Consider the following 11,899-nt stretch of genomic DNA (forward strand, 5'->3'; position numbering starts at 1 on the left):
TTTCTTTTTATCTTTTGTACCTTTAAATGCTAAAATAAAAGAAATTCAATGGTTAAATACAAATGTTCAAATGAAATTACAATTTCTGTGGAGTCCGTGGATCGATCCAACGCAAATAAAATGTTAATAGACATTTTCATAAGTTACACGTCACGAACATCACTTTCCTCGTATTCAAACAATTACCATAGTGATTATATCTCTTGAGACATTAAACGTTTCTTTTATGAATAGGAAGTAGTTTTAATAAAATCCGCTAGTAGTTAATCACCATGGCAATAAGTCCAAAACGAGTGATGTTCGAAACGTAATTTATGAAAAGTTCTATTACTCCCAATTACACGCTATTTTTTATAAGAATAATTTCATTTAAGAACAAATTAAAAATAATCAAAAATTACTAAGAAAGCACTGATTTAAACCCACATTAAGCACACTGTGAACATCCTGAGAACATTTAAGCCTGAAAATTTCAAAAAAAATAAAGAACAGCCCGGTCAAAAATTCTTATAAAAAGGGTACAGTATGTTCTTACACCCTACTAGGATTTGCGAAATACATCATGGAAAAAGTCTCACACCCACGTGTTACCTGCTCGAAAAAAATGTAAAGTGTAAAAAAACATCCATTTTATGTAAGTTACGTGAACGTTGAAACAACGTTGTATGTCAGCTACATCGGTATGAAAGAAGAATGTTGATAAGTTCTTGGCATTATGTTTGCTGGTCAAAAGCATAGCGTGGAAGGGGTTGCAATGCCTTTATTAGAAAGAGAGGCAGGAACAATGGTCGTCTTTAAAAAAATTATTCAGCTTTTTTGGTAAAGTCTTGTTTTGAAAAAATTCATGAACATATAAATGAAAAATATCTGTATAAAAATATAAAAATTTCAAAATTCTATGTTTTAAAATCTAGAAAACCCTAAAAAAGAGTTTACCAATCGCATATTTTATAAATTTCCTAAATTCACTGGATTAGTGGAAAAATAAAATAGCCTTGCTTAAAATTTTATAAATCTACAGTTTTTCCTTCTCATCTTCAGGTCTGTCAATTTCAAAAAGTGTCCCCTTTACGTGTATGTTTGTCACATTTATCACCGTCTACCGTGTAAGTCACCTCGATCTGTTTTGGAAAAAAAGGTGACAGTTTCAGATTTTAAAGGAAGTAAGATTTTTAAATACACTGGACACTAGTAGTAGTAGCAGCACACATTTCATTTTGGGTTTGGATGGCCTAAATATTAAGAGCGAGTTACAAACATTCATAGGCTTCAAAAGTTCTGAATACTCTTATGAAAAAGCTTGTATGGTAGCCGCTGTACCGATGCAACCCCTTAATATCTCTCTAAAAGTCACCAAGCTACTCCCGCCTACTGAGCTTTATATAAACCCTAGATTAAAGATGGCGGATACAGCTCAGTTCAATGTTTATGAAAGTCAATGCTTTTACCATGTCAGTATCCAACAATATTCACACTATAGTAAGTAAGTCTGCGACCGCAGTCGAAGGCTCCTCTTTCGATAGCTATTTACCAGAAGGTAGGGGAGCGCGGAACTCGTCCTTCCTGGATTGCTCCACTTACCCTTGATCCTTCTCTTAATTGCTAAGCATCAAGCAGAGAGACATCAAGTACCGTTTTAGGAATCTTTGGTATGACCCGGCTGGGAGTTGAACCCACTACCTTGCGCACCATAGCCGGATGCTCTACCACTGCACTGCAGTCACACTATGGAGATGTTACTTATCTTCAATCGTGCTTTAAAGTTCACGAAGTCCATAAAGGTGGTGAAAGTTGATTAAAACAGCTGGGAATATGAATTCTCCAGTGACAAAAGATTTTTGTTTCAGTGTAAGAAACGTTTGTCGTTAACGCGCAGTCAATGTGTATGAGAGGGATGGGCCTCAGCCTACATCTCTGTGGAGTCAAGTATGATTGTGTAAAGAATGCTGTGTCTATTCTATGACATCATACGACGATGCCTGGAAATCTAGTTTACAAACAACCCTAGCTGGGTTATACATCTCAGTCATGCGTGCGCTCTTAAAGCAGCTTGATGGTGAATTTGACTGTGGCATCATCTCTCTAACTGATTTAGTGTCGTGTGCAAAATGTTGATTGTGTGCCTTGACACATTAGGTTTCTCATGATTGTTGTTTCATTATAAATAATACTGAGGTTAATAGAATGTAGGATCAGGAGCTATTTTCAATATACTTTTTTTAATGGGATAAATTATTTTTGCGATGATTAAGTTTCACGGGTTTCGCGGATTTGGATGGCATCTGCGAAATTAAGTCCCAATGAGACTTCTTTCGAGAAAAAGAATCATCGAAGCGCGTTTCTCGACAACCAACAGGCATAGTTTAGCTAGCGTAAAAAAGCACAAATTCGTGAAAATATTGTCCCACTATATTGCCATCCACGAATAAAGTCCTGCGAAATCTTTTAATCTCTGCTATCTCATTAATGTATATATAAGCTCTGCCCCCTTTTCATACAAACACCGGATCAAAAGTAATATTTTTACCCCTTGAGTACAAAAGATATACCACACAAAAAAGAAACCGCTAGATTCAAACCTTGGTAAAAAATGCGGCGAAAATCTTTAGGTAAGACTTGGAAAGGTTGAAGTTTTTAATCTAGCTCTTTTGACTTGTACTTAATCCCTCTGCCCCAAAACCCTCGTAGATGTCTTTTTAAGCGTATGTGATGGTTCTTTTACATGATTGAGAAAAACTCAGCCAAAGACACCATACTTAAAGATAAAGTCCCTCCATTAGAAATTCTTAAATTCCAAGTAGCTGTAAACTTACGCTGTATGAAAATGTATAGCAAATAGTTTTTGATAGCGCAAGGCAAGGAAGCTCCAGACTCATAAATATACGCATCATACTCACAAACTTTCAGTTTTTGTTTATTGAATTTCACCATAGTATAAGAAAGCCGCGGCTGGAATGATGACGCTATCGTTTTTGTCGTTAATGGATGTTCTATCTGTGTCTCCGTGGTTTATAAAAACTAAATCGAAGCTAAGAAAATCCTTGACCTTAAAAGTGTTTATAATATTCAATTGAAGAACATTTTAATCTTAACATCTTAAAAAATTTTTATTGCCCTCTCTAATCAGCATGTTTGAAATATATTTTTATAAATTTCAAATAAATTTTTGGAAATTTAGCACCAAACAACGCACATTTTGATACGAGAACTAATTTTCAAATGTTAAACTTCGAATGCTTGCTTTTACCTCAATACTGTTGTTTTTTGAATGAATTTTTCGCAGAATACTGCTTGAATATTTATTTACTAATACCAGTAAGAATTTTTCAAAATAATCAGGAAGCAAGGCATTCGAGGCACTTGATTTTCTTCATGTTCTTAAACCTCTGCCATTCTGATCGTTCTAATACTTTTAAACCAAGAGTCTTTTCTTTTTCTTTGATCTTGTGACTGCGTGAATTACAGTATCAAGAGATTTGTATTTATGAGCAAAATTACGTCTTACCAGGGAGTTTGTTAAAAGTGAAATTAAATTGACAATGGATATTGTCACTGAAACATAACAGAATTTGTTCTTACGACATAGATAGAACAACAGAATTTCAGCTCTACTCGTTCCACGGCTTTCTTATACTATGATTTCACCCATTCTCTTATATTCTATTTGGATTGAGTTTGTGACGCAAATATTGATTACTTTTCAATAATTCAATTGTCCCACCCAATTCTTTCGCCTCGAAGTTTGCTCCAATAAACTTCGCCACCTTCAATGAAACATCATTTAGCAATACCCTGATGTTCAAATACCCCCAATTCATCCGAGCTATGTTCCTATATTTATTGTCGGTAAGCCGGATTAATTTCTTTACGCCATACCTTTAATTTTTCATGATCAGGGTCAGCTTTTTTCAAAAACTCCTGATGTTTATCAATCTCGTCTCTACGTCCGTCAGGTTTTTCAATACTCAACAACTCAACGTCAAAGATGAGTATAGAATTGGGAACGATTTTTCCAGGAACGCCCCGTGCTCCATACGCCCAATCAGGGTGGATAAACATACGCCTCTTCTCTCCGACACACAAACCAAGCATTGCCTTGTCGACGCCTGTGATAACCTGACCGTGTCCAAGTTTGGCGTGAAATTTTCCTTGATCGAAAACATGACCGTCTAAAAGTTTTCCTTTGTAATTCCAATAAATCAAATCGTCCTGACCAGATGACATTTTACAGAGTTCAGGGTCTTTCTTGTACAAGTCTTTGAGCTAAAAAATAACAATGATATTATGCTTGATTCGCAAAAACACCTCGAATCTCGTGGATTTTCGATACTTTGATGACGTCAATTAAAATGCTGATAGCTTTTGATAGAACCATGAAAGTACCTCAAGGATCCAATCAACCGAAAAGATGTAGCCGTAAACGACGACTCAGGTATATTGTCCTTTTCGCTATGGGGTGAAAAAATGTTCTCGGCACCAACAAGTGGCACTTATGATCTAAAGCATTTAGTTGTTAAAAGATCTCCAACAAATTCAGTATGTCTATCCACAATACAAACACTGCTTCTAAGATTTCACTTTCATTAAACCAAGTTGCTAAGGATGACTTTCTCCCAAGTGAACTGAAAACATCTGTAGTGGCATTACCTCCATTAAATGTTCATAATGTCAGTTTGAGGCACTATTGCACACACTGCAAAAAATATACCATCAATGAAAGTCCAAACCCAATTTTATTCCACTGTCCTTCCTGTGGTGGCAACTCCATGACGATTCGCCTCAATAAAAAAGTTGAAGCCAAGTTAGAGGTCGAAATTGAAGGTAGAACAAGGACTGTTTATGTTGGAGCGCCTCAAATATCAAAATTTTTCCAACTTCATGACAAAAATCTTCCAAACCAAGATGAATTGCTAGATATTTCTCTGTTATTCTTACAAGAAACAGAATACAAAATGATTGTAGATTCACGATATAATTGTATCGCTTTTAAACAATAAACATTGAATTTATTGAAAAAATATTTTTCAAAAGTTCTTGATATTTATTTAGTTTCAGTTTTGTTTTGTTTAATGTGTTAGCTTACATACATCTTACCTAAATGGTCCATCTTTTGTTTTCCATTTTCATAAAACTCTTGGGTTTCTAAAATCGGTTTTAGTATATATACTTCATGAAATCATTTTCCAAATATATACCAAAGTTTTTCTGCTTTTAAAAGAATATGGGCATCTGCTAGCAGGCCTAGTAGTCAAAATGCTTGTTCGTAATTCTTTTGTTTACTTGTAGGAACACATTCTAGGAAATTTTTACTCCAGTCTGTATTGTAAATTTTTTAGTCATTTCTTTTATTATGTAGTATATGAGGTATAAAGTACAACATGTTACATGAAAAAGTTGCTTAGCAAACTGAAAATAACCTTTTTAATTACAATTTCATTTATTCATGCTCTACTGACCTGTCTTACCAAACTTTAGCCATCACTATTCAAAAAGGAAACCTGGAATTCCCGAGTCAAAAAAACCGAGTTATCCCGAGTTATGACGTCATTTTTACATTTCATAACTCGGTTTATTTTGCTTCCCTTAACTTTCCGAGTTATTTTTCATATTTTAACTCGGGAATTTTTGCTTCCTTTCTACGGAAATGATTGTTTGAATTTTCCGTAGAAATCGGGTCTTTGTACAGACAAGTCTCAGCCTGTCAGAGTTTACTTCGTGACTTTTTTACATGACTCAGCTAATACGAAACCCGAAATATATTTTTTCGATTGAAATTGTGCCTTTCCGAGCATTTGCCAAATTTTTAACATCTTTTGTCGTCCACTTTATTTTGTTAATTTTGTTAATTTTTCAAAAAATAAAACATTTCTTCCTCTAGCTAAAACCGTTAATATGTGGAAACTATGATAGCACCTATAGCACCTATTAGCACCTGATAGAAGAGTATAAATAAAGAATAGCACGAAATAACCAAACCAAGTAAATGATACTGTCCTGTTTTCTGTATGCAAGAAATTTTTACAACAGAATTTACGACATTATCGAAATCAAACTTTTTCACAACAAAATGTCACAAATCGGCAAATCTCATGGAAATATTTAGTCGCATCTCTGCGATTCTTGTTTCAAATATAGAATAAAAGAAGCAAATAAATAAAAAATTTCAGAAAGTCAAAAGGTTTTTTATAATTTGATGACGTCATCAATTTGAATTTGTCCTATTCCAAGAAAATGTTTGATATTCACAATCATTTCACTTTGAGGCAAGAAAATTTTGCACACCCCAGTCTCAGTGCCCCGTTGGAACGACTTTCCTTTAGTAGCACTGAAAATTTCTACAAGAATCTCAACTGGGATAGAATATCTATTGTTCATAGCTCACAAAAGCCAGTAGGCATGATTCTAATCGATTACCATACCAATATTTTGAAAACGACGTGAGGGTTGCGCGTGACTCGGGTATCATTGGTCCAATTTTCATAAAGTTTCGAGTATTAGTTCTTGAGATATTCAATTTTTTTAAATTATGACGTCATAAATAATGACGTCATAATTACGTTTTCTTAAAAAAATTCAAATTCTGCTGAGAAAAAAATTAAGTTACACCGAATACGGTATTCTACATCCAAATATGCTTCCAAAAATGTATAGTTTGTTATGGTTTAGGGACTGGAACTGGGGCGGAAAAATCAATGCAATTCTGGGACATGCATTAAGTTACCCGAGGACGTAATTTATGAAAAGGTCTTTTTACAAAGGGAATAAAATCATTGCGTTACTTTCCCAGGAGGTTTGAAATTTCAGGATTAACATTTCCGTAAAATTTTTCTCAGCTTTCCAGTCGAAATACACTTGACTTAAAAACAGTATAACAACAAGATTTAATTGAAACATACCACAAGTTTATTTTCAGCAGTCACACCACCATTTTGTTCAAATTTTTCATCTAGAGATTCGACACCATCACCAGGTCTTTCAACTTTCAGAAGATGTACATCAAACACAAGTACTGAATTTGGTGGGATGTTGTCTGAAAAATAAGGTATATTGAAAATATATATTGTATACATATTGAAACGTCTAAGGAAAGATAAGTTTTAAACATTATTTTGTTACAGTTTACTCTGGAGTCGTTTATAATCCGTATAATACAGTAACATGGGTGTTATATGATAATACGATAATAGTTCAGGTATAGCATCAGTTTGTCCCTTCCACTATCTTTTTGTTTATTTTCTCAATTACATATTTGTCTAGCATACCAAGCTAACATCTGCATAAAATTTTGGAGAAATTTGTCGAATACGCTATTAAAAATATACAAGCACTTTGAGACAAAAGTAACAACATATTTAAAGGCCCTTGGATCTATCTAAGGCAATCAATCACAAATTGAAACGTTACTTACCAGTCCACCTTGTTCCATATCCCCAATCAGGGTGCATTGTCATTCTACGTTTTTCACCAACACACAAACCCCTCATTCCTTGGTCTACACCATATATGATAGTACGGTGGCCCAGTTGTGCATGGTAATTTCCTTCACCAAAGTTTTTACCGTTGAGTAACATTCCTTTGTTATGCCAGTGTTTTTTTGAAAATTGGTACCCTCTATTTGAGGAGGTGTATCTTCTACGACTAAAAGAGAGAATTGGGATATTCCAGAAATAGTCTGTACCCCCTATGTTGGGGAGGTGAGTATTCTGGCCAAAAGAGAGAATTGATCTTCGTCATCCAGATGCTTCATTAGCGAGGTTGACTTGCTTATAATTAATCTTTTTATCTTTAATCAGGGGACACAATGAAACATTAAAAACACTACAAACACTACAAACACTACAAACAGTAAAAGCTCTACTGAATCACAACGCCAAAAGGAACACGATGTAGAAATTTTCCTCCGTCAAGCAGAAGCTCTGAAGGTCAGGGAAATTTTTAACATCTAGAAGGTTTGGATTACCGAATTTTGTAGTACTAAGTGGGTTTGACTATAGGCAGGTTGGCACCATCCCCTATTCTGCCATGTTTAGTGGTCCCGAGTGGCCGGCACTCAGGGTAACCACTATTTGAAACCTTTTAGTACCCTAGTTGACACTGAACTCGGTAAAAATTGTGTATTTCATTGGAATTTAATTTCGCGAATTCCACTAAATGAAAAATTTCGCGGGAATTCAATTCTCGCCGAAATGTCGAAAATTTCGGACATTAAAGTAGTAAGTACTCTATAATATCATTTGATTGACTTGCAATTTAAAGCACACCATCCGCAGTTAGTAACCCGAAAGCACTATTTGATTTGGTACACCCACCACTTGACTAAGACGTTGTTAAATCAAAATTGTCATTTTGAAAATTTCTAAATTTTCAGTTTGGACTTTGCATCATCGAAAATCTTGAAATATTTAATAAAAATCATAAATTTTACATCTATCGGGTCGTAAATTTAAGGGAAAACACAAGTATGTTCATAGTTTCCCCCCTATTACCACTGAGCTTAATAATTTGATTTTAACTACACCTACATTTTGAGGGCCCCAAACCTGCGTTTTGACAACCAGGGTTATACTGTAAAAATTTTATCAAACAAAATTATGCCCAAAACCCTCTAAATCACATTTCAAAACTATGGTCAAAATTTTGTATTCATATCTTAAAGATATCTCGAGAAATCGCTAAAATTGCAAACCTCCGTTTTGGGGGCCATTAGAAAAAAGCTACCTATCTTTAAGCGATTGAAAAATATTGTTGAAATTGAAAATTTTGAAAAAGAACTTCCGGGAAAAAAATTTAAGATGTTAAGCAAAAATTTCTGTAAAACGTCTTTTCCTCTAGATTTAAGAGAAATTTTAAATTTGATCGACGTTTTGGGGGCCACATACTTTACGTAAAATATACTCTTTGTTCTTTGTCTGCGAACATAGTCGAACATTTTTTTATTGAGCAACGCCCTTTTTTATAAGAACAATTTTACAAGAACACGAGGCTGAAATTCAGGCCAAAACCTAAGAACAAATTAAGAACAAATCTGAGCCTCAGATTTCTAAAAAAGTACTGACTTTAAATCTATCTAGTTCTCAAGTAAAAAACATCGTAAGAACATTAAGCCTGAAAAATTCAAAAAATTAAGAACAGCCCAGCCTGAGCCAAAGTAATACTTACTGTAATTATTTAGAAAGTGCTTGATTAAGTCTTTAGGATACACAGGACTGTGACTTTTGACGTACTGCGTAATCAGAAAGTTTCAAATGACCTAACTCCTTGAGGTAGAGATAAATTAAACTAACAAAAGAAGCGACTGAATAAAAATTATTTTCAACTTCGAATTTTTTTTTATCTGGGACGTCTTTTTTACATATTGGTTTGGATTTGTCAAATTCAACTTTTCACACTCAATTTTTAGTATTTGAAAATATTCTTCTCAATGCAAGAAATTTTAATAAAGATGCCACTGGTAATTTTAGTTCATTTTCAGGCAATAAAAAAACTAAATTTGAAACTTTAAATCAAAATTAAACTTTCAATTTTCTAACTTGAAAATTGAATATTACCATCCAAATTGAATTTTTTGACCAGAAATGTCGTCAAAAATTGATTGAACGGAACATGCATGCATGGTTTAAGAAAAAAAAAATCCGAAAAAGTTTTCTAAAAAAAAGATTCAAAAGAAATTTAGAAATGAGTTCGAATAGAGAATTTCAAAAAGAATTAAGAAAAAAAAATTTCCAAAAAAAATTCCGAAATGAATTTGAAAAACAAAATTTCAAAACGTTTGAGAAAAACAAGATTCGGTAGTGGACAATGTGTGACAAAATATGAAAAATTATCTGAAAAGGTCATAAAATGTGGTAATTTTGAACTAAAAATTGGAAAATGGTCTTTCGAAATGTCGCAATAATTCTGTTTCTGAAAGGTTCTATTTTCGAATTTTAGCTTTCGAACTTTAGCTTGGCCACCTAGTATCCCCCGGGTTTTAACGACAATTTATCAAAATTTTATTACTCGCAAAAATTAGAGTAAGTAAAAAGACAACAACCGGAACAATTTCTAGAGCTTATATTAATCTAAATATACCATGCAATATGTACAAAAATTATTACTGAAGAATGTTTATACTTTGGTAATATCATTTTCATTCGGACCTTATGTACACAAATTCATCATAAGAAAAAGACATAATCTTAACCTGCTTTTACCCGGTAAATTCAACGTTGAGGAGCTATACCATGTGTAACCTTAAACAAACTTCAACCTTTTGAATTTTAAAGAGCTTGAGAGCTTATCCGAATTTCAGCACAATCAATGAAGTTTGTACAGTACCCTACAAGTTCGGAAAGTTGCATAGTTTCTCAGCCCTGCCAAATATTCTCAACGTTGTACACCGCAGTGGGTGCGCTGTCATTCTACGCAACAACTTCAAATTGAAGCCATTGTCATTTGAAATTACAGTTGATACTCTCTAATTCGATTTTCAAGGGGAATAGAATTTTTGTCGAATAAGGGAGCGCAACGAATAGTAGAATGTCGTTTACGAGTTTCTTGTTGACGGTGACTTTTAGTATTATCGAATAATAGAGCGTATTAAATAGTAGAACGTCGAATAAGAGAGCGTCAACTGTATGACCAACGACCATAAACACAAGAGCAAAATCCCACTTTGTCTACCCAAGTATCCTTACTGTCGAGAATGATTGTAAAAAATCCCTAGGTAGGAAATTAAGATCATAGGGTGAGAAGTTTACTTTAAAATTTTCTACCAATAGACCTTATCGGAGTTTTTGATTTTTCTAAAAAAGCGATGCATTGTGGGATTGTTTCGAGTGTATTACAATAGAAATCTCTTAGGAATTCCTCAAGGGAATTCTATTGTAATACACTCAGAACAATCCCACAATGCATTGCTTTTTTAGAAAAATCAAAAACTCCGATAAGGTCTATTGCACATGATTTTAAGACCTCGTTTGTCACCCTGTAACCCCGCTCTTCGTTCAAAGACGATTGATGACAAATTTAGCAGAAAAAAACTGCGAAATTTAATAACGGACTTTCGGTGCGATTTTATGTAATTTCCCGAGCTGGCTACAGATGAAGTCAGCATAAATGATTTATTGTCAAATAGTTGGAAACTGTTTCCGCATTTTAAGTTCAGCCACGATCCTTTTGAAAACTAAATCAACACTTTCACCATTCTTCACTGACGTTTCCATTGGTATCATACCCTCAAAGTCTCCATAATTAACTGCATTTTTCGTTTTCACTTCACGTGGCAAATCAAGTTTATTCCCAACAAGAACTTTGGTTAAATTCCTTTTTGTATTTGCACCATTTAGCAGATTGGTCCACATCGGTAAACAAGCAAATGTTTCTTTCTTGCTAATATCATACATGAAAACAATCGCATCTATACTTGACATATAGCTCTTTAAAATCCCTTTAAATTTGTAAGATCCAGCTGCATCAAGAAGCTGTAACTGTACTGTCTCTTCTCCATCTCCTAGATTGAATCTAGTGATTTTTCGGTCAACTCCAACGGTCGTACTTGTGCAGGATGAGAAACTACCAAGTAACAGCCTACGAATTAATGAACTTTTTCCGACACCAGACTCACCAATGACCATAATCTTGTAACAGTTTTGTATATCTCCGAAATCTTGAAAATCATTCATCTTCTTTTGTATTTTTTCATCTAGTAACAAAAGAAAATAAGCCAAATAAGTAATTACAGTAACAAGTGTTAAACGGGCTAAGAAGTATATACTGCACTGAACTGAACTCGGATTCTAGAAATTACTTACTACGGTCTAAGAACTATATAATGTACTGCACTGAAATTGGAGTTTCAAAATTATCTACTATAAATCTTAAGGTTTTTAGTTACTGGATAATAGTAAAATTACCAAGG

The 11,899-nt window shown here is 34.0% G+C and overlaps 2 protein-coding genes across 2 annotated transcripts; both read right to left on the minus strand.

The window, feature by feature from the left end:
* Nucleotides 1–1,052: 1,052 nt before the first annotated feature.
* On the minus strand, nucleotides 1,053–7,587 carry LOC136800877 (peptidyl-prolyl cis-trans isomerase FKBP9-like). Its single transcript, XM_067057487.1, has 4 exons — nucleotides 7,409–7,587; nucleotides 6,897–7,030; nucleotides 3,877–4,263; nucleotides 1,053–1,121 (listed from the first exon to the last, which is right to left on the minus strand). The coding sequence occupies exons 1-4, from the start codon at nucleotides 7,569–7,571 to the stop codon at nucleotides 1,053–1,055; spliced, it is 753 nt and encodes a 250-aa protein (XP_066913588.1). The 5' UTR covers nucleotides 7,572–7,587.
* A 3,521-nt stretch (nucleotides 7,588–11,108) lies between these two features.
* Nucleotides 11,109–11,663, minus strand: LOC136800878 (ras-related protein Rab-30-like). The gene has a single exon (XM_067057488.1). The coding sequence runs from the start codon at nucleotides 11,661–11,663 to the stop codon at nucleotides 11,109–11,111; it is 555 nt and encodes a 184-aa protein (XP_066913589.1).
* Nucleotides 11,664–11,899: the final 236 nt, after the last annotated feature.

This window comes from Clytia hemisphaerica, unplaced genomic scaffold, assembly GCF_902728285.1.
Source record: "Clytia hemisphaerica strain Z4C2 unplaced genomic scaffold, Clytia hemisphaerica genome assembly, whole genome shotgun sequence".
NCBI lineage: Eukaryota > Metazoa > Cnidaria > Hydrozoa > Leptothecata > Clytiidae > Clytia > Clytia hemisphaerica.

What these genes read in the sequence shown, in the direction of transcription:
- LOC136800878 (XM_067057488.1), bottom strand. Translation starts at nt 11,663, where the DNA reads ATGAATGATTTTCAAGATTTCGGAGATATACAAAACTGTTACAAGATT.
- LOC136800877 (XM_067057487.1), bottom strand. Translation starts at nt 7,571, where the DNA reads ATGTTACTCAACGGTAAAAACTTTGGTGAAGGAAATTACCATGCACAA. An exon ending in ATATGGAACAAGGTGGACTG is followed by an intron (nt 7,031 to 7,408) that starts GTAAGTAACGTT and finishes CTTATTTTTCAG; the next exon opens with ACAACATCCCACCAAATTCA. An exon ending in CTGATCATGAAAAATTAAAG is followed by an intron (nt 1,122 to 3,876) that starts GTATGGCGTAAA and finishes TTTCCAAAACAG; the next exon opens with ATCGAGGTGACTTACACGGT.